The 21,020-nt window shown below is 54.0% G+C and overlaps 2 protein-coding genes and 1 long non-coding RNA gene across 6 annotated transcripts; 2 read left to right on the top strand and 1 right to left on the bottom strand.

The window, feature by feature from the left end:
• Positions 1–833: 833 nt before the first annotated feature.
• PARD6A (par-6 family cell polarity regulator alpha) lies at positions 834–7,215 on the bottom strand. 4 transcript variants are annotated; one of them, XM_053987168.1, is made up of 4 exons: positions 6,183–7,215; positions 4,711–4,933; positions 3,876–3,995; positions 834–1,913 (listed from the first exon to the last, which is right to left on the bottom strand). In XM_053987168.1, the coding sequence occupies exons 1-4, from the start codon at positions 6,600–6,602 to the stop codon at positions 1,126–1,128; spliced, it is 1,551 nt and encodes a 516-aa protein (XP_053843143.1). In that variant the 5' UTR covers positions 6,603–7,215; the 3' UTR covers positions 834–1,125. The 4 variants fall into 4 exon arrangements, with proteins under 4 accessions (XP_053843143.1, XP_053843144.1, XP_053843145.1 ...); XM_053987169.1 differs by having other exon boundaries at positions 834–1,910; XM_053987170.1 differs by lacking the exon at positions 3,876–3,995.
• LOC128812651 (uncharacterized) lies at positions 7,042–7,436 on the top strand. Its single transcript, XR_008438786.1, has 2 exons — positions 7,042–7,117; positions 7,207–7,436. It is a non-coding gene; the product is annotated as an uncharacterized LOC128812651 (long non-coding RNA).
• Positions 7,437–9,364: 1,928 nt separating this feature from the next.
• On the top strand, positions 9,365–16,870 carry HERPUD1 (homocysteine inducible ER protein with ubiquitin like domain 1). The gene is made up of 8 exons (XM_053987542.1): positions 9,365–10,118; positions 11,351–11,428; positions 11,514–11,588; positions 12,589–12,710; positions 13,182–13,304; positions 13,924–14,271; positions 15,127–15,232; positions 15,834–16,870. Exons 1-8 carry the CDS (start codon positions 9,717–9,719, stop codon positions 15,999–16,001), a joined length of 1,422 nt encoding a protein of 473 aa, XP_053843517.1. The 5' UTR covers positions 9,365–9,716; the 3' UTR covers positions 16,002–16,870.
• The last annotated feature ends 4,150 nt before the right edge of the window (positions 16,871–21,020 follow it).

Raw genomic sequence — 21,020 nt, 5'->3', positions numbered from 1 at the left:
TTGGCACTCGAGGGCTGGAGGAGGTGAGATGCCAACTGGAAAATCACCCCATGTGCCCCTGGGGCCACCTCAGGGCAAACCCCACAGCCAGGCTGAGCCGGCTGGATGAGAGTGACTGGGGGCCATGGGCACAGCCCCTGGGCACCTCCCTGCCCAAAACAAGCCTGGGCTAACCAGCCCTGCTGCCAGATCTGCTCTCTGGTCTGTCTGGGCCCTGGCTGTGTGCCATGAGTGTCCTCAGCCCTTGCTGCACTCCCAGCCTGCCCTGGCCTGAGGCTCTGAACGGAGAGTTGGTGCTAGCTTTTCTGAGAGCTGCAGGTCTTCCTCCTTGCCGGTCCCACCACAAGCCCTTGGCAGCAGTGAGTGCCACCATCAGCTTGGCACTTTTGGGAGAGGGACTGAGGGTGCTGGGAGCCCCAGCAGAGCAGCAGGGGCAGGTGTGGACCCCCCCTGCCCTGAGCTTGGGGCTGAAGAAGGAGGATGGGGCTGCACTATCCCCAGCAGCATTTGCAGGGCTGAGTGACAGCCAAGGTGCTGCTGCCAGACCAGGTGTCCCCTGCATTACTGAGGGCCCTGCAGTGGGGACAAGGTGGGAGTGGGGGGACCAAGCAAGGCTGACTGCATCAGGCCAGGCAGCTGCCCAAAACAGCCTGGACATAGTCCTGGAACAGGCACAATGCGTCTCAGTGGAGTCACCCAGCACAGCAGCAAAGTCACAAGGTGTGCTAAGGTCAAGGCCACAGCCCCCAGGCACTGCCTTCCGTGCACAGGGCTGGGGTACCCACCCACTGTCCCCCTCCTCCCTGCAGTGACATGAACCAGGGACAAGCATGCTGCTTTCTAGAAAAAGTTTTACTGTCCATTGCAATATATTAATGATGCATATTTCAATAAAACAATTAAAAACCCCCACTTGCTTGGAAGAGGAGGCAAGGGCGCTCAGAAGGGCAGTGCCTGGCTTGAGTGGATCCCAGAGTTGGACTCCCGGGGTCACAGGGGGTGGGAGAGGGCAGAGGGCAGCCCCTCTCCACCCCTGCCCGCTGGCCACATCATCACCCTGGTGTCCACATCCAGCCCAGATCAGCAGAAACCCGGCCGGCCACCGAGTGGCACAGGCCCCTGCAGCTATAGGGTGAGGAGGGTGCCATCCTCCCGTCCGCTGCCCCGGCCAGGGCTGCCGTCGTGGCTGCCGAGGGACTGCAGGGAGCCCCGCGAGCTGTGCGGGGACAGGCTCCGCTGGAGGGGTCCGTCCGCGGGGCCCCCGTTGGGGCAGCCCCCGGGGATGTAGTGGGACGCGCTGTCGCTCTCGATGACCAGGTCGCCCTCCTCGTCGCTCTCGGCCGTGCTGTAGTTGCTCAGGTACTGCGAGGCCGGGCTGGGGGTCTGCTGGCTGGGGGTGCTGTCCGTGGACATGCCGGAGCTGCCCGAGGCCTTGCTGCTGCGGATGACGTTGTTGCGCTGGTTGGCCGGCTTGACAGTGATGATGAGGTTGTGGCTGTTGGCCACCATCATGTCCGTCACTTGGTCCAGGGACTTGCCAGCCACATCGATGCCGTTCACCTCCAGGATCTCGTCGCTCACCGCCAGCAGCCCCGTGCTCTCAGCCAAGCCGCCCTTCACCAGGCGGGAGATGAAGATGCCGGGCACCTTCTCGACGCCCTGCGGGGCCACGCGCACGCTGACGCCGTCGCGGATGTAGAAGCCCAGCGGTTTGTCGGAGCCGTGCTTGTGGAGCCGCACGCGCCGGTGCGTCTCGGGCAGGATGTCCACGTCAATGATGGAGGAGATCTGGCGGAAGTCCTGGGGCATCCCGATGAGGAGGTGAGGCTTGGCCCGGTAGTGTGCTGGGCGCAGCAGCCCTTTCTTCTTCCGCTGCAAGGAGTTGGAGGCGAAGACGCTGGCATCAGACTCTGCTGTAGGGAGCGAGGGAGGACACGGGTCAGGCACTGCAGCTGCCGGGGATGTGAGCGCGTGCCCTTGGCCCCAGGTGCTGGGGCAGCAGTCAGCAGGAGGGCCCTGCTCACAGGTCTCACCGGCTTTTCCTCCCCAGATCATCAGCCTGGCTTTCCCTGCAGCCTGTCTCCGCTGGGGCCCATCTCCTGGGATTACCCAGCGTACACAGGCACACAGGCCAGGATTAGTGGGATCGAGGCAGTGATTCAGCCTTAATCACACTTTAAGCCAAACTCTGCAGTTTAACACTAGAGCTGCCAGCCCTGATGGCCTGGGAGCTGCAGCCATGCCCCAGTTTGGGTTTGGGGAGAGAGGATCCCTGCACATAAGTGTGCTGTGGTGGCAACCAACTCCCTTAGGGCGAGTCCAACCCCAGGAGACAGCACCAGAGTCCTCTGCCCCACCAGAGCAGGGCTATCTCTGGCATGGGTTGGTGATAGCCACCACTATGTCCTGCAGAACTCTGGCATTCCCAAGGACAGAGACTCCCCATCTCCTGGAAATTCATCCCAGGGCTGCAGCATCCTCAGGGCCCCTGAATATCCCAGACTGTGATTTGTGCCCATGTCTCTTATTGCACCATCAGGCACCTTCAAACAGGGTTTGACTCCCTCCTTCTGGACCGTGGCCTGGGGCTGCTCTGTGGGGCCCAACTCCAACCCATCACTCTTGGCCTCATCCACCAGGTGCTGGGGAGTAGCCCCTGGTTCCTCTCTGGTTTCTCCCCAACTCTTTCCATGGGGGGGACCAGATCTGGATGTTCCATGGTCAGCACATTCCACACAGTGTCCCCCACCAGCATCTGGACCTTGCTCCAGCTGCAGGGCTGCTAAGGATGTCCCCAAGCCCAGGGGACATGGGATTTCTCCCTAGCCAAGCCAGCCTGCCAGGGCTCCTGGTTTATAAATATCTCCCTGCACACACAGCCTTGGCATATTTTTAGCTCAGGGAAGGGTGGCGGAGGCTTTCCCACAGCTATTTCAGCACACAGCTCCTCTCCAAGGGGCGCAGAGTGGCTGGGCCAGGCAGGTCCAGCACGCCAAGGATGAGCCCCATGGTGGCCCTGGCAATGTCCCACACTTTCCCCTGCCCTTCCCGTGAGCCTTGGCCCAGCCAAGGAGGGTCAGTGGCATTGTTCCAGCCAGGCTGCCCTGCGGGGATGGCTTCACCCAACAGGGTGATGGCACAGAGGGGAGCCCAGCTGCAGCCTTTGCTTTTTGCCCTGCTGTGGCAGGACTGGCTGCTGTGGAGCCCACTGACAGGAGCACACCTGTGTGTGTGCACAGCTCCCTGCACCCGGTGGTGTGAGAGGCTCTGCAGCCACATTCCTCAGCGACCCAGACCGGTTCAACGACAGCCCAGCCTCGGGATGACCTGGATCCATTTTAAATTAGCTGTGATTCACCCAGGACTTGCTCCTGGCCTCTCTGCTCACCTCCCTGTGGTGCTGCCAACCCCGTGGCCCCTCTCCTGCGGGCACAGCTGGGTGCTGGGGCTCCCTGGTGCTGCTTGCTTGCCTTCCTTACCATGCTGCCCCTGGAGCCAGGCTCTGCCTTCTTCTTCTCCACACTGTGCTGTCTTGGCACAGTCAGCTGTGGGCCCTCACAGGCTTTTCCAGCAGCCCACAGGGTGGCTCTTGGGAGCAGGAGTGATGGTCCTACTGCAGCCGTGGCACACCCACCCCTGCACTGGCTCTCCATGTCACAGCCTGGGTCCAAGCATTGGGCCAGGAACAGGGGATGGTTTGGTGCCGGCAGCAACAGCCCCTGAGCGCACCACAAGCTCCAGCAGCCTGGATCACTGCTGCCAGCCCCCACACCACGTGGCCACAGGGGAAACACATGTCCGGAGCATCCCACACCACCCTGATGTAAAAGCCCAGGAAAACTGACACAGCAGCCAGGGCTGGCCACCAGCATCACCTCTCACCCAGAGACTTCGTACCGCTAACATGAGCTGGAAACACAGACTCGCACTGGATGCTGTGCTGACCCTGTGGCTCTGGGTCAGGCTCTGGCTCTGTGAACTGCTGACTGATGGTGCTGTGAAAGAGAAAAACTCGGTGCTACTAAACTGAGTGGAAGGGGATGGGCTTGTTTTCCCTGCAAACAGGAGAAATACTCGGAGTGTTTGTCACTTGGAGGCTTTCAACCTCACCAGGACCCTGCTATCAGGATGCTATCAGTTGTACCTGTGCAAAGAAGTGGTTCCCTGGGAATATGCCATTAAGGTAAGGGCAAGCCTCTGGTCTGCCAGGGAGGCACCAAGCCTCTTCCCAACACCAAAAATCCAGCAGCACCTGGCACCCTGAGAGCTCTGCCAAAATGATGGCTGTTGCCTCCTCAGGGCAGGAAGCTGGATGGGGCTGCTGGCGCAGCGCTCACAGGAGTAACACGGGTGTTATCTGGGAGCCCACACAAGCTTGGCTGGAAAACACGACTTCAAAGGGGTGAATTGCAAGGATCTGCCTTTGCTCACCAGGTTGCATGGAGCTGGGCTGAGGCAGGTGCCCTCGGCTGCCAGGGTGAGCCTGTGTGGTTGCCACAGCCCTGGCAGGGTTCTGGCAGCCTCCCAGTGCCACCATCTCCACATCCATCCACCAAAGCAGTGGCTGGAGGGTATGTGACCAGCCATGCCCCTGGTATGGAGGGTATGTGAGCAGCCTGCCCACTGGCACAGTCCAAAGGTGGAACCAGCAGTGCTGCGGGTTGTGGCTCATCTCTCTTGGTAGGAGGACACATCCAGTGCGCCGCTTACCCTTCTTCTGGATGATGACCCTGAGGAGGGGGTTGGCAGAGGACAGGGCTTTGTGGTAGTTGTCGTCGTTGTTGATGGGCAGGAGGTCGCCGTGGATGTCTGTATAGCCCAGGAGTACGTCCACCCGCGGGATCTGGTGCACTGTCTGCAGCAGCTGGTAGAAGTCCTGGAAGCTGCCGGCGCCGGAGCGCTTCATGGCAAAGCGGCGAAATTCAGCGTCGAACTGCAGAGGAGGAGGAGGAAGAGGAGGAAGAGGGTGACTCTGGGCAGGGCTGGCCCCGGTCGGCAGGACTGATGCAGGCAGGGCATCACACAAAGCTGCCACAGGGCAGGCAGAGCCAGTCGGGAGGAGCCCGTCCCAAAAACAAAGTAAAAGGAGAGAAGCCGTTTTTCTGCCCAAACACTGAAGTGATGGGGCAGAAAGATGGCCCCGCGGCAGAGGAAGGACCCTCTGGCCGTACCACCAGCCGTAGCAGACTCCGTGCTGCCGGGAGGCCCTTCCCTGCGACACGGGCGCTGCCGTAGCACCTGGTGAGCAACAGCGCTAATTAATGCCTCCTTCCGTCACGACGAACGAACGGGAAGCCAATTAAGAACAGGCTGAGGAGCGCTGCGAGGATCGCGCTGCCCGCGGGGGTCACACCCCAGCTGTCGGGGCAGGCGGTGGCCACCACGTCCTGGGAAGGAGGACACTCTGCACCCTGCCGGGGGTCCCGAGCAGGCAGTGGCGCAGCTGGGCGAGTGCACAGCTGGATAAGGGTGCAGAAAGGGAGTGCACGCATCTGGATGAGCACAGGGGTGGGTGGATGGGCACAGGTGGACAACGGTGCATATCTGGGTGACCGCACACATCTGGGCAAGGGTGTGCCAGGTGAGCACATATCTGGATGAGCAGATACGTCTGCGGGAGACCACAACTGGGCGAGCGCACAGTCATGCAGGTGTGCACATCTGGAGGCGCGACAGGGGCTCGTCCCTTGCTGGGGGCGCACATCTGGGCGATGGCATAGCCGGGGATTAGCATGCCTTGGCGAGCGCGCACATCTGGGTGAGTGTACATCTGGGTGAGGTGTATCCCCGGGGTGACCGCACACCCCGTACACCCGCACCGGCGGGGCCACCCCGCACACCGGGGCTGCCGGAACGGCGCACCGGCGCCCTGCGCATCTGGCGAGCGCTCCGCCGCGGCGTTCCCACGGCCGCGCCGAGCGAGCCCGCGGCCCGGCAGAGCCCACGGTGGCGGGACGCCGCGGCCGCCGGGCCGGGCTGCGCTCGGGGAGGCTCCGGGCAGAGCCGCCGCAGCGCAGGGAGCGGAGAGCCCGCACGGCCTGGCTCCCGCGCCGCTCCCTGGTGCGCGGTGCCACCCCACGTGTGCTGCCCGACGCGGGGGCGACGCGCTCGGTCGTGACCCGGCGGAACCGGCACGGGCATCGGCATCGGCATCACCGGCCCCGTCCCCGGCGGGCGCTTACCTTGCTCTTGACCTCGATGACGGGCTCGGCGGAGCGCGCCGGCGTGCGGTGGTGCTTGGCCATGGTGCGGGCCGGGCCGGGCCGCGGGGCCGCGCCGCCACCGCCGCTCCCGCGGCCACGGGGGATTTTCACCGGCCATGACGTCACCGGCGGGCAGGCCGGGCGCCGCCGCGCCATTGGCCCAGGCGGGGCGCGGGGCGTGGCCGGACGGCTGCTGACAACGTCGCCGTGGAAACGGGGGTGGGGACGGGAGGGCGGCAGGACCCCCATCCTCATCCCTGTCCCCATCTCCGTCCCCAAGCCCGTCTCCATCCCAGTCCCCTCCACGTCGGCCCCGTCCACCCGAGCACGGCTCCGCTCCCCGTCGGGCTGACGCCGCGCCGGGACGGCACCGGGCACCGCGCCGGTAACCTCGGGCATCCCATCGCTGTCAGGAACCTCATTAGCGACACATTAAACCCAACAGCGGCCCCTCTCTGGGGACACCGAGCTCCGGCACGCGGCCAGCATCCGCACGGAATCCCCGCGAGTGGCACCGGTGAAAGCCTCGGCCCTGCCCGGGAATATCCCAGCGTTTCCCCGTGCTGGGACGGGGTTTCCCATGTCACCGGTTTGGTGGCCTTTGGCAGAGGCAACCCTGGTAGCAGGGGATGTTTTCCAGCTGTGCCCCTCATTCCCCACCTCCTGGTTCGTTCTGGCTTTTCTCCCTTGTCTGGCAGGGAAGTTTCATGCTGCCCCAGAGCAGTGTGGGCCAGGGAAGGTTCATCGTTTTGGGGATGATTTGCTTTACTGAGCAGTGGAACAGCTGAGCGAGTGGAGGGAAACGGAACAAGTCCACCGGGAGTGCGGCAAAGCCTCGCCGTGCCTGTCCCAGCACCAGGCTGCCAGGACGGGCAGCCAGAGCACATCTCAGTGCTGCCAGGCTGTGCCCACAGGTGATGCCCGTGGGATGTGTCTCTGGCAGAACTGGCTCTGCTTGGGCACAGAAACTCTCAGGGACAGACAGAGAACCCCTTTCCTGCAGACCCCGCTGCAGTGCAGCTCTGCCAGCAATGCCAGAGCACACTGTGAGCTCCCTCCTTCCAGTCACCAGCCCCAGCGCCTGAACAAAACCAGACTCTTGATCACGGACTTGGAGGAATTTTGGAGCCAAAGGGGCCACGACAGCAGCACCATGAAACAGTTTTTAAAGCCAAACACCCAATGAGCACAGTGCTTCTGACAGAACAAACATTTCGAACCAAGCCCAGAGAATCAGCTTGGCTTGTCTGGATTCTGCTGCCCTTTGATCCTTGCCTTATCCTGGCCCAGGGAGCAACTTTTGGTCAGGACAAAATTGCATCACACCCTGGCATCCCTACAGCACCAGGCTTGTGTTAGCTGCTCTGTGGCTCCTGGCAGGCTCGTCCCTTGTGTCACTGTGCCTGGGTGAGCAAAGGAGCATGCCAGTCTGCGAGACCATGGGGCATCTCCTCATGTGCTGGCAAATTCTCCTCTGGCTGTTCCTCATATGCCAAGAGATTGCCATGCCATGAAAACCAGCCTGACCACAAACAGAGCTGTAAACTCATCAGCAACACCCCGCTCAGCCCCCCCCCCCCAGTTTTGTTTGGGTTTTTTTTAAAACAGAGTAATTGTGTTGAGTTCAGAGAGATAATCCTGATTTACACTGTGGTTAATATTTACGCAGGTGACAAAAGCAGCTTGCAGCCCTTCATCTCCAGTTTTGGTAAATTGGAGTTAATTGTTGAGTAGGACAGTGGGGTGATGTGCTGTGTCCCCTTATCTGCTGCCACAGAGTGAGCTAAACTAAGCAGACAGTATCAGGGCAAGTGTTTGTTCTGCCTCAGACCCAGGAACTCTGAATCAGCCTCTGGAGCTGGAGCATGTGCTTCCCGATGTTCAGATGTGTCCACTGACTCCAAATCCACCAGTTCTTGGCTGCTGTGGGTGAGAGCAGTGAGGGTCTGGCTCCAGACATGGAGGGGGGCTGCTGAGGTTTAGCACTCATGTACCTCAGGAAGTTGTTCCTCCAGCTCCTGCTCCTGCTCCAGGGCAGTGCTGGATTCAGGTAAGTTTGTCCAGTGAGCAGGCATTTTTCCCAGCAATGGCTCAGACAAGGAATGAGCAGAAAGCAGCTCAGTTGAGTTCTGCCCCTCTTGTCTGTGATGAAGGAGAAGTGCAAGGCAGGATCAGCTCGAGGCAGGATCAGCGCTGTGCAGCTGGTCCATGGGCGAGCAACAGCACAGGGAGTCCCAGATAAAACACAGAGTCCAAGATCCTGGTCACTCCAACACCTGCAGCCTTACCCTGTCCCTGCCACCCATGGGAACTCGCTTGGTGTTCTGAACAAAGGCTGCAACCAAGCGAGCAGCAAAGTCACCTTGACTTTGGCAATGGCAAGGGTGGCCCTGGACACTGTGTTTGTCTTCCCCCACTGTCAGGAGGAGCTGAGGGATGGGGATCACGATCTGTGCTGATGGAGCAAGAGCAGCAAATAGCTCTGGCAGCATCTCCTTGGGTTGGTGGGACACAGAGCAGAAGTCGGGGAGGCAAAGCCCACCTGGGCATTGAGCCCTCCCAGGGACAGCAAGGACAGAGCAGGCAGGAGTGCAGCCCCAGCGCTTGCTGCGGGATGTGGATGCGAGAGAGGAATGGGCTCCGGTGGAATTCTCCACCCTCACAAGGGCGTACCCTGGCAGCTGCGGAGGGTTCACCCGGCCAGACCCAGGCTCAGCTCACTTCTTCGCGATTTTGTTTTGTCGGTCCCTTGGGCTCGGCTCTGCCCCGGGCAGCCGCGGGGTGATGCATCCCCGCGGCAGAGTGGCTTTCCTGGTTGCAAAATCTAGTCCTGGCTGCAGACTCATCCGTGCCTTTGGGCAACAGGTCTGGCTGCCAAGGAATACTGAGCAGCTCGTGAAACACGCAGAGTAAATGCCTGGTGCCGAGAGATAAATCCGACGTCTCACGTTCCTGCAGTTTTGTTTTGCAGGACGCGAAAACCCCCTCCTGGTGCACCAGGATCATTACCACGGGCTTTGAACGTGCTGGATGCATCTCACAGGATGATGGGCGAGAGGAGGAGCACTCAGAAGCTGCTGGTCCACATTTTTATGTGGTTATTTTTGTGGGTTTTTTTTTTTTGTTTGTTTTTTGTTTTTTTGTTGTTGGTTTTTTTTTTCGGGTTTTTTTTTTGTTTGTAAAGATGTCATGAATTATTAACTTTCCCCATCATATCTGCACACTTCTTTTGGTTCCGCCCAGAAATACGGTTTGTCCTGTACCCACAAAGCCCGCAGCAAACCGGCTGAGGTAGCTACACAGACGGGGTAAAATAACCATAGGGAAAAAGGGGATGTTTCACCTGGATCAGGCTGTGGATGCAGCACGTGCAGGGCTCCACAGAGCTGTGCTGCTTCAGCGGGCGAGGGGAGAGGGAAGGCGAAGCACGGGGTGCATCGCGTTGGTGCCGGAGGTGCTGTGGTGGAGGGCGGTAGGGAGGGAAAGACGGAGGAGAGCGGCAGCGGCCCGGCCATGGCCTCCGCCCCTCAGGGCCCGGGCGGGGCGGGGCGCGGTCGCCGTGGTGACAGCATAGCCCCGCCCCTCACCCGGCACCACCCAATCAGCGCCTCTGTTTCCTCACGGCTCTGCACGCGAGGTTCCGTCCCATTGGCCCACGTGGCAGCCCCGCCCCTTCCCTCATCGCGACCAATCAGCCGCAGCCACCGCGGCCCTGCGGCGGGGCGGGCCCCTATAAAGCTCTCGCCGGGAGGTTTTGCAGTCACCGCCCGCCTGGCGCCCACCATGGAGGAGCCGCTGTCGCTGCTGGTTCGGAGCCCCGCGCAGCGGCACCGCGACCTCCGGCTCAGCGCCCGGCCTGCCTGGACCGTGCGCCGCCTCAAGACCGAGCTGCGCCGGCTCCTGCCCGACGCGCCGGTGAGTGCGCAGTCCGCTCTTCCCGCAGCCCTGCCGGGCGGCTCCCTGCGCGCAGCCTGGGTGGGTGGTGGGGGCTGCCTGGCTCCCCGCGGGGCCGCGGCGGCAGCTGCCGCGGGGCTCTCGTGTGGCTCCGGGACCGGTACCTGTCCCCCGGGGTGCCGTGGGAGCGGTACCTGCCCCCCGGGGTGTCCTGGTCCCGGTTGCGTCAGCCGCGCTCGGGGCGCGCTTGGGCTATTTTGGGGCTCGTTTGTGGCCCGGCCGCGGTTAATCATTAACCGCCCTCCCGGCACGGCGCGTCCCGCAGGTGTGCGGGGACGTCAGAGCCCGCTGGCACCGGGGAGCTGCGCCCGGGCACCGCGCCCAGCCGGGCAGCGGGCGGCCGAGGCCCTTGCCGGGGCTGTGAGGGCACGTTCCCGTTCCCGCTCCCGCTGTGTGCGGTGTGGCGTGCGGGGCTGGAATGCACAAGCGTGCCTTCCCCCCGGGCCGCAGGACGCGAGAGCTGCTGGAGGCTCTGTGGCCTTCACAGAGTCAATAAACTCGGGAAAGACCTCCAAGTTCAACCTTCGGGCAAATGCCACTGTGCCTGCTAAGCCGCACTGTGACATGCCACGTCTCTACTCGTTTTTTGAAGAGTTCCAGGGATAGTGGCTCCATTTCCCAGGGTAGCCCGTTTCAATGCTTAGCCACTCCTTCAGTGAAGAAATTTTCCGTAACATCCAGCTGGAGACTGCCCTCCAAACTTAAGGCTGTTTCCCCTTGTCCTGTCACTAGTTGCTTGGGAGAAGGCCTGATTCCCATGCCTTTGCCATGCTTTCCCTGGGAGTGTGGTGATTAGCCAGAAACAGGCTCCATGTGCTTCCCCAGCTGCTGTGGGACAGCTGCTGGGTCCCATTGGATGGGGTGTAACAGATTTACTTGACAACACCTCTGGTGCTGATCAGATTAGATGGAACTCCAAACTTCTGTTTTTAAGAAATATGAATGGTTTTGTTGGGACAGTAAAAGATATAGCACATGACCAAATTCTTTGCCCAGGGCACTTTGGATTCTTATGCAGGTTTGCATCTTGATATTATCCCACTTGGGCATTCAGTTTTCTCATGACTTTAGCTGAATTTAGATGTGCACCTTAACATGTGGGATGCTCCATGCCTTTCTCCACCAACTGTGAGCTGTGTTGGTTAATGCTTGGCAGAGCAAGTAATCCTATTCCTTGTTTTCTTTCTTCAAAGCCTGAAGAGGACCAAAAGCTGATTTATTCTGGGAAGCTGCTGCTTGATCACCACTGTCTGGGAGAATTGTTGCCAAAGGTATAAAAAAGTATCTTTTATGATGTGCTGAAATATATCCAGAGAAGGGATTTCTTTTTTTAACAGATCTTCCCTTATATTTCAGCATGGGGAGCTGCATGCTCTTCATTTGGTATACAACTTCAAGACTCCTGCAAATATGCAAGGAACCAAATCAGAGGTAATTAAACTGAACTCTGAATCTTGGGTTTGTAACTGAAAACAAGACGTGTTGGATGACCATTTTCAAGTTCCCTTTTACTGCAGGTTTTCCCTATTAGTGCAACAGCAGTATTAGTTTGTGATAATTTGTTTGGGAGTGTGAGAATGTATTTGGATTAAGCTGAGTAAAAAAAAAAAAGCCTCTACAGTTCATCAGTAAAGATTCTCATGGTATCTGTTAAGAAGGATCTAGTTGTGATGTGCTGCTCAGGGGAGAAATGCTTTCTGGTAGATTCAGTTTTATTAAATAGATTGACTTGCTATGTCCCAGGCATGCTTGGACAGACTGAACTTGTGGAGGGAAGTGGTTCTGATCTGTTTGGGGAAGGAAGAAGGCTGAGAACTGCAGACACTTTAACTGCTCCCATTAATGACTCATCTTTGGCTTCCTCTCTACAGGCTCAGCCTTTGTGCTTGAGCTCAGTATGGACTGCTCTCAAGTACAAATGGCCAGAACCCATTCTTTCTTTAAAGGGGCTGGGCAGATGTTTCTAGAGGTGTGTTCCTGTTCCCGATTAGAGGCACTGTGAGCTAACCCTACCCATGCCTGCTGGTTGCTAGATGTGAGCCACCTTTGGCTGGGTGTCAGATACATCACCACAGGACAGCTCTTGAACTGTGTACAGCAGTTTGTGCAAGTACAAATTTACCATAGGAAAAAGCCAAAGTGTCTTTTGTATTTTATATTTTTATAACCAGATGGACACTGAATGTGTTCATAAGAAGTAACAAATACAGTGTGGCTATTGTGAAAGAGTAGCATCAACTCGTTTTTGCCTCCCAGTCATTTGGTTCCAAGAAGTTTAAAATACTGATAGAGGTGTTTGTGGTGTGGCACTGAGAGGTGCTGTGCAGGAATAGGTGTTAAAACAAGGGCATACTTTGTGGGGTGCAGACTTTTTGCATAAGGTGTGTGTGCTGTCCTGAGTGAGCCTCACTGGCTGCCCTGCTGTCTGTAGGTTAAAGCTGATCAGCCCAAGTTACCATCAGAAGCCAGGCAGGAATCCAATGTGTCTTCCTCAAATGGTGGAAGGTCGAGGAGCTCTTCAGGTGTCCACTCTTCAGCAGAAGCCAGTAATGGGTAAATACAATTTTATGCACATTTTGAGATGTTTAAGATGGTATGTTTGTGTTGGATGCCAGCTCTTTATGCCATATATACTGTCATAAGTCCATAGAACATGGGCCACATATGATGAGGCTTTATATAAAAGCTTTATACATACAATAATTTGGATTGGAATGGATCTTTAAAGGCCATGTAGTCCAACCCTCTGCTGTGAGGGACACCTTCCACTAGATCAGGTTGCTCTGTCCAACCTGGCCTTGAACACTTCCAAGGATGTGGCATCTAAAGGAAAATGCACTGTACTGTTAATTAGGAAGAAAAGTCTTTGCTTTATTCATGTGGGTAAAGAGGTGTCTAGAAGGAAGAATTAATTTCGTATTTGGGTGCACAAAATCACAGAAGCTTATTTACATTGTTCTGTAATAAATTGCTTTTGCTGTGAGTCCAATGTTTGCTAATGAATGTGTTCAAATTTTGACCAAGGCTGGAAACAACTCAGCATCCCTTCCAGAGTGTGGCTCCTGGCTTCTCTGCTTACACAACCTACAGCATGCTTCAGATGTCCTGGTTCCAGCAGATTTATGCAAGACAGTATTACATGCAATAGTAAGTGTTCTATTCCAAGCTGCCAGTAGGAAGTAGAAACTGTAATACAAGAAATTTGGGAGCTCCTGGCAATTCTTCCTCTTTTGATGGTGCTTGGAGACTTTTTCATCATAACTTGTGCTGAATGTTGTAGCAATGTGCCCCTAACTGTGCTGCTCTGGTGCTGTTCAGGCCAGTGGTTCTGAATCTTGCCCATTGCCTGACTCTTCCTTGGCAGGGCAGGTGTCTCTGGAGTAAATCTGATCCTGCTGATGAGCCTTTGTTCTCTTTTTTGACTGCTCAAAGTGCATACAGCATTGACTGGACATCAGTGATAGGTCAAGCTGAGACTTGCAGAAGGCTTTTAGACTACCTGCAGATTGCTCTAAATTGTTTTTGTGAAGTATTGACATTACTGTTGATAAAGGGGAGGGTGCCTGGTTTGATTTGTTGAAGTCACTATACAATTGTTATGGGTAGAACTAAAACTTGTTTATAATGCTTCTGTAGCCTCTAAACTTAATGCTTTCTACTTGCATGTGATCTGACTATTGCTAAAGATAGACTTTCACACACAGGGCCTGTGTGAAGTGAGAGGATTTGACTAAGCCTCATTCTGTACTTTGTTCTCTGGTTCCAGCTTGGCTTCTACTGCTGCATCTGCTGACCCATCCCATGCACGGCATCCTCAGGAGATACCAGTGGCACCAGTGACACCTCCAGCTCCTCTCCCAGACCCATTTCCTGCCCAAAACCAGCCTGGAAACCAGAATGTTGCTGCTCAGGTTAATGCAGTGGCTGACCAGAACTTGAGGATGAATGCCCAAGGGGGGCCCCTCATGGAGGAAGATGAGGAGGGTGGCAATCGAGACTGGTTGGACTGGCTCTACTCAGCAACACTGTTATATGTTTTTGTCAACATGGTCTATTTCTACTCCAGTGTCAGCAGACTCCTCCTCGTCATGGGTGGCACTGTTCTGATGTATCTGTAAGTGTATGGTGCTAATATTTGCTGTTCAGAAGGGTTTCTCTGAAGTACTGAGTTCTGTGCTCAGGAAGCTCAGCCTCCTGGTGGTTGAGCTTCATAGGGCTCTTGCACCTGGAAAGGGCAAACCACTCCTCTATATCCTGGTATAACTCAGTATTTAGAAAAATGATAATTAAGCCTGTCTGGATTAAATTAAGAATGTGGCTGATCTCACTGGGGTTTTGCAGTTTCTGGTGTGGCTGTCTTTCTATTTCAGAAAACTACTTGAAACCAAAGTAGCCCCTGTGGTAAAGCTCCAGCAACTCAGCAGCATAGAGCAGACAAACCTCTAGGTTTAGTGTAGAAAATTACAGTTTATTGTTGGGAAATTAGTGGTTGAAGTCTGGGAAGAGGGTCTCACACTTGCTGTTTCAGTCATGCATCCATGCAGTTCTTCTGCTGTGTTGCCCCTCTGGAGAGCAGAACAAGCTGAACTGAGTGGAGTGTCCTGAACTGCCTTTGAACCTCTCTGTGTGGGGAAATATAATTAGGATAAAAACACAGATGACAATGGACCCTCAGCTGCTATGCTTTGGATGTCTTATCTGAGAAAAATGATCTGTCCTCTTAAATTCTTTGATCACCTGTGGAACAAGTGATGTAGGTGTCCGAATTGTAAGCCTAGGAGTTAAAAGTGGAGCAGCTTTTCCAACATCTATGTAGACTTGGAGAGCTGAAGGCTAATTGTTCCACTGAAAGGACTTAAATTTTACTGTTCATGTTTGCCAGCAGCTCTGAGCAGTCAAATGTGCAGCTGTTGTGTAACAGGATGAGTAATGTTGAAACATTAATTAATGAATTTGTTGCCTTCCCCAGGCACCATGCTGGACGGTTCCCATTTAGACGAAGACCAGTTCAGCCCTTCCCAGGCAATGTTCCTCCTCAAGCTGCTCTAAACCAGGACCAAAACAATAATTTTCAGGTATTGTCTTGCTATATTTTTAAACCATGAAACCCTGGGAAGTTTTGCTTTTGCTTTAATAATTGTGTAGTAGAAAAAAAAATATTTTCTTGAAGCTTCTGTAAGACAGTATGGGAGAGTAATTGCTACCTGAGGTCCTCCATTGGTGTAGTAAATTCCTTAGTTCACCGAGATATTTCAGGGTGAAGGTTATCTTTTAGCTGCTTCTGTCCTTTAGGAAGTTGCAGTGGGAATTGGTCTGTTACAGGCTGTAACTGAGGGCAGGGTTCAGGCTACACCTCTGTAGGATTTGTGTCTATGAGCAGTTTGAGTCTTTCAGTTCAAGCTGACAGTTCTGATGTCAATGAAAGCTAATTAATAGCTGTAAATATGTAATTCACCTGATCTGGTGCTTGATGGCTGTCCAGACAGTGTTTCTGGACACCAATGTGAGTTAACCAGTAGTGTCCATGTGCAGCTTGGGCTTTTGACTTTGTATCTGGGGCTACTTGAAAAATCTTCTATTCAAACGGTGACATTTTGGCAACAAAAACACAGTTTGATGCTGGATTTTTCTAATGTGTTTCTGAAATTCTTTACCAAATATCCTTTATTTTGACAGGGGGAAAATGGAGGCAGAACAAATGAGTCTGAGGCACCTCCTGATGAGGGACAGGCTTTCCAGGAACTGCAGCAGGCCAGCCCTTCACTTGTGAGCACGGTGTGGGTTTTTTTCAAGACTTTCTTTGCCTCCCTCCTTCCAGAAGGGCCTGGACTGACCCGTAACTGATTTGTCCCCAATCTGCTTGCTGAAACTGCAGTGGACACCTGAGAGAACCAGATACCAACTCCAGACTAGGCGTGGACAGGGATGGCACTTCCTCTGGCTTTCACTGACCATGCAAATAAAGCTGCAAGAAGCCTTACATCATTACAGCCCAGAGACTGAGATGCTTGTCCTCGTTCCAAAGAACTTTGTTCCATAGCATTTATTAGGTACCTATGTAGAGGCTTGGCATTGTGGACTTGTGCACTAAAGGCACAGGCTCTGAGTGGGTGTGCAAAAATGTTAGGGAAGCAAATTGCTTCTTCTGTGCAATGTGATTCCTGTTGGAATGTTTCAAATGCTATTCTAATTACACTGAGTGTAGGATATCAAACAGAAATTGCTAGATATGCATTAGCAGATTTTTTAGGAAAGATCTATTGTGAAATTGCTTCAATATTTTAGATTTTCTTTGTAAATATTTCCCTATGAAGAATGTATTGTGCAATCTCCTTGTTGGACAAAGTGGAGGACTGTGAGATGGTGATGTGGATAAGCAATTACCTCAGTGGAGTTGCAGACTAAATTTCATGTTGCCGAATTCAGATAGTTTAAATTCAAGATTTAATTTCTCCTGCTCTTCCTCCTCCTCCTCTGCCCTGCTGCCAGATCATGGGGGAGGAGTGTGTTCATGTATAAATATATTTAGCAAAAACTTATACAAAATGTAAACTTCTTCACTGCTTTTGGATGCAAAGTTCAAGCAGTCTAATTCCTGTATTCAACTTTGCATTCTCACTCCATTGCAACTCCTCTTGTATTGTTTCATTGTGTTCCCTTTAATTTCTGATATGATTAAGGGCTGTTATTGAAATAAAATTTGCAGGCATTTATATCCATATTTGTATATATACTCTAAAGCACAGGGTGTGTTCTTACCTATTTTTTATTGAAAAGTCATGATGAGGGAGTTGGGATATGAGGGGAAAAGGTGCTTAACTCAGTTCCTTGCCCAGCTGTGTTCTTCAGCAGGTAAAGTGCCTTGAATAGTTGGGAGTTTGTTTGCTTATGGAAAGCTGGTAACAGAAAGGCAATGGACATCTTGAAATGGGTAATTCTGTAGGTATGTGGAAAGCTGGGCTGCTTGAACCCTGCCTGAGACTCGTGGTGGAGTTGCTACACAGTCTTGGCTCCGGGTTTAACTTGGCTTGGAATGGGCTCTCTAGGAACAGCTGCCACTCCTGGAACTTGTCACTCTTTTCCTCTGCTGCCTGCACTTGGCAGGGCAATTTGAGGAGCTTTGGCAGGGCAGGTAATGCTTGACCTTGCCATGTCAGATCAGACTAATGTTGAACATGGTTTGTTGGTGTTACCTGTGGTAGCCACTTAATCCTGGTGCTGGTTTTGATTTGAACAAAAATTTTTCCAGGCTTGTTTTTCTGCCATATCTTCAGTTTGCTGGAAACTTGGAGGATGGGTAGGACACTGGTTAACTAATTAAGTATTTAAAATGAAGTCATTTGAGAGGAGGTCAGTTTTGTTGCCCCAGATATATTCTGCATAAGCCTTTGAGGATGTTCCTGGAGGAGGTGCCCACTCTTTCTTGCCTTGATAATGCTGTGGTGCTGCTCTGGGAATTGCACTCCCCCAAAAAGAGGCATCCCCAGGCTTTTGCATCCTCACAGTCTGTGTCCCTGTCCCTGTGGTAGGCACAGGGTGGGTGACAGCCATTCCCCCACCCTAGACACAGCTGCAGCTCACACCTGAGCTGCTGCACTGGGCGTGCTCCACATCAAGGGTGCTTTGTGGATTGTGGGTTTTTCTCCCTCAGGGTGTAGCAAGCCATCACTCAGGTATCTTGGCAAAGTGCCTAATTAACAGAGCTGTGCCTGTGCTCAGTTTTAGCAGGAGAGAGCAGTTCCTGGTAGCCAGAAATAAACTGGTTTGGTATGGTTAAGACAATGAGCACATAATGCTGGATTACTTGTGAAATCTCTAGTCTGAAAATTTATACGAGACAGCAAAACATCTGTTGTCTTGCAGCTTTTGCTGTTACCAGGAGCAGGCCAGATGGATTTAGAACTAGTTGAAAAACTAATGAGGTGTAGCTAATGCCACTGCAGAGATGCAGTGAGAGTCCTGGACCTTAGAGGAGATTTCCTTAATGGTTCTGTGAAATGCATAACCTCTGCCATTGGGGTCGAGGGGAGCAGAGGCCACATAATGTTGAAGTAAATCCAGTGTAATCCTGCAGAGGCAGCTGCCAGTGGTGTGCACCCAGGCAGCAGCACTGGGATGTGAGGGAGCAGTGCCTGGCTGAAGGCTCCAAGCACTTCTGACTGAGCCAGCCTGGTGTTACTGGGAGTTGGGAGTTTGGGGTGGCCCTAACCCTGCCACTGAGCCCTGACCAGTGGATGCCTCTGGTTGCCTGAGACTGTGGGAGCAAGCAGAGGCAACTGAGGCAGCTCAGCTTGGAGAGATGTCAGTGTAGACAGTGGGGTATGTGAGGAGGGATGGCGAGGAAGGGCATAGAGCCAGGATGCCAGCTGTGGGTGCCAGTGGGCATGGCCCTGAAAATGAGGGAATCCAGGTTAAACATGAGGCAAACACAAGCCTTGAGTCTTCCAGAGCAAGGCTGTCCCCTCTGCTGGGATGGAAGCTGAGAGACCAGAAGGGGCCTTGAGGCTTGTGGGTTTAGGATGCTGGGTTTGCCTTGGCTCACTCTTCAAGCCCTGATTCTGCTGCTGGTTTAGCTCCTCTGCAGGTGAGCTGCAGCACCCGACCTGTTCAGCATGCATTGTGTAGGGCTCCTGAGAGCAGGCAGGCTGTGGCAGTGAAAGTCCTCTGAAGGGCCACAGGGTGGCAAAGTGAGCAGCAGAATAAAGCCAGTTCCTCTGCTGCTGTGTCCCCTGAGACAGCTGCTCCTAGCTGAGAGCAGTTCTCTGTCCCCACTGAGAAACAAGTTGGTGAAAAATGTACAATCTGTTTTTCTCAGACGCCTTTGTTCTTATTGTGGAAACTCCTAACAGGCTGCTTACTCGGGGAGCCACTCAAGTCCTGTTTGTCACTATGGATATGGTCCTGTCCTCAGCTCTGGGAACATAAAGCTCACAAGAATGAGGTTGATGCTGGGCAGATACGCTGGTGCTGGTGGTGTGTTTGTTTGTGTGTGGTTTCCCCTTTCTCTGAAGAGCTGTTTCATTTATGCACTGACTTGCCTGCTGTCCCTGTTCTCAGCAGCCAGGGGCATCCCAACAGCTGTGCAAGTGCTCAGCTGAGTGTTGCAGCCTCCCTCTGCTCTTTGTCCCGTGATCCATTTCTAGCTGTGGCTCTGGTGGGATTTGCAAAGCAGTGCACAGAAACTGAGCCTCCTCAGAGGCCATCCCAGCACTCCCCCCTGTGTTACCAAACGTGCCAACTGCATCTTCATCACCTCCCTGCAGCCCTTCTGCTGCACAAGAATAGCTCTTGAAGCGCCTGCTAGTGTTCAGTGTGGTGTGAATTTCAAATGGAGTGATATCCTGGCTGTGAACCAGTTCTGGTGTGACAGCCCCTCACAAACCTGCAGTGAGCTCATGTTTAGCTGCCTGCCTGGAAGGGTTGGACAAATCCTGGGAAATGTTGCTTCTGGGCCCATGTCTTGTGTATGCTCAGTGGCCTGTGCTGCAGAAGAACCTCCCCAGTTTCTTACAGTAGCACTGAAAGTTGCATTTGCTTCTCTTTCAGTCTGGATTTGCCAGTGCAGGGTCAGTGCCACAGAAATGCAGCTGGCTGCACTTCCAGCTCCAACCCAGCTGCCCTGGGCACCCTCAGCTGTGAAAAGCCTGGGCTGACCTGTGTGTGCCAGCTTATTTTTTCTTTTTAGAGGTTGATAGTTGATAATACTGATACAGAAGAGAAGGAATTGAGTTGGCTTCAGGAGAATTTGGAGTTGCAGTGGGGGAACCCTCCCATGGGGCCAGGACATCACCTATGGACACTCCTTCAGATTGAGAGCCCTCACTTTATCATGTGATGGTGGATTCAAGGTTACTCTTGACTTCTAAAATTTTGAGAGTAACTCAGATAATACCAATTTAATTTGGCATCAGAAATCTGTATTCAAACATTGCATGGCTTTAATTGATTTAACTAGTTTACAAAATAAATCTTATTTGAATGTTATTTATCTCAGTTTTATAAACCTCTAGGACAAATGGGAGCAGTGGTCTTTGGGCTGACCCTGCTGCCATCCCAGGGCTGTCCTGCAGTGTGAATCCTGGCAGTGGTGCTGGAGCCCATCCTGCTGACGGGTGCAGCCGTTGTACCTGGAAGGCTCTCAGGAAGCATCTGCAGGGTAACACCAAATGTTTTGGTCAATGCAGCACAAAGATTAATGAAACTGTGATGTACCTCTGCCCTGGACAACGTGGGGAAAAACAGGACAGTCCACAGCAAGGTAGTGAGTACATGTGTGCATGCACGGCCTTCAGATAAAGCCTTACACAGCGAGTATTTATCAAAACATTTTCCAGCATCCCCTTTGCAGCTTGGGTGTTTAACTTTTCTTTGGGATTTAAAGCCTGCCCTGCCTCCTGCTAGCCAAAATTAACCTTTCCTTAGGCTTTTTAATCTGACCTGACTTGTCCTAGCCTGACCTTGCACTGGGAGGAGGGTGGGCTGTGGTGACCCTGCTGCCCTGGCCTCTGCCTGGTTACTCCAGGACAAGGATGCTCACAGCATCTCTGTGTTCCACATGCTTTTGCTATTGTAGGCAGAAAGTCTCCAGCCTTCCTGTTCCCACTGGAGGTCAATGCCCAGCAGTTCCCTGTTCACCTTTTCTCTGAGCTCTGGCTGTCTGCTGACAGCAGACACTGCAGCTGTGCTGGGGCAGGGAAGCTGGCCCCTAAGGGGGCTGGGAATGCACTGGTTCTACCAGGACCAGCACAATGGGTCTGGGGTCTTGGACTTTGTGCCTTTATCTGCCCTGGTGACAAACACCCCTGTGTCAAAGTGCCAGTTTTCCCTTTCCTCCATGCTGATGTGAATTGCTGCCCTGGGCAA

This window comes from Vidua macroura, chromosome 11 (assembly GCF_024509145.1).
Source record: "Vidua macroura isolate BioBank_ID:100142 chromosome 11, ASM2450914v1, whole genome shotgun sequence".
In the NCBI taxonomy this organism is placed as follows: domain Eukaryota; kingdom Metazoa; phylum Chordata; class Aves; order Passeriformes; family Viduidae; genus Vidua; species Vidua macroura.
This window is presented reverse-complemented; position numbering and strand designations above follow the sequence as displayed.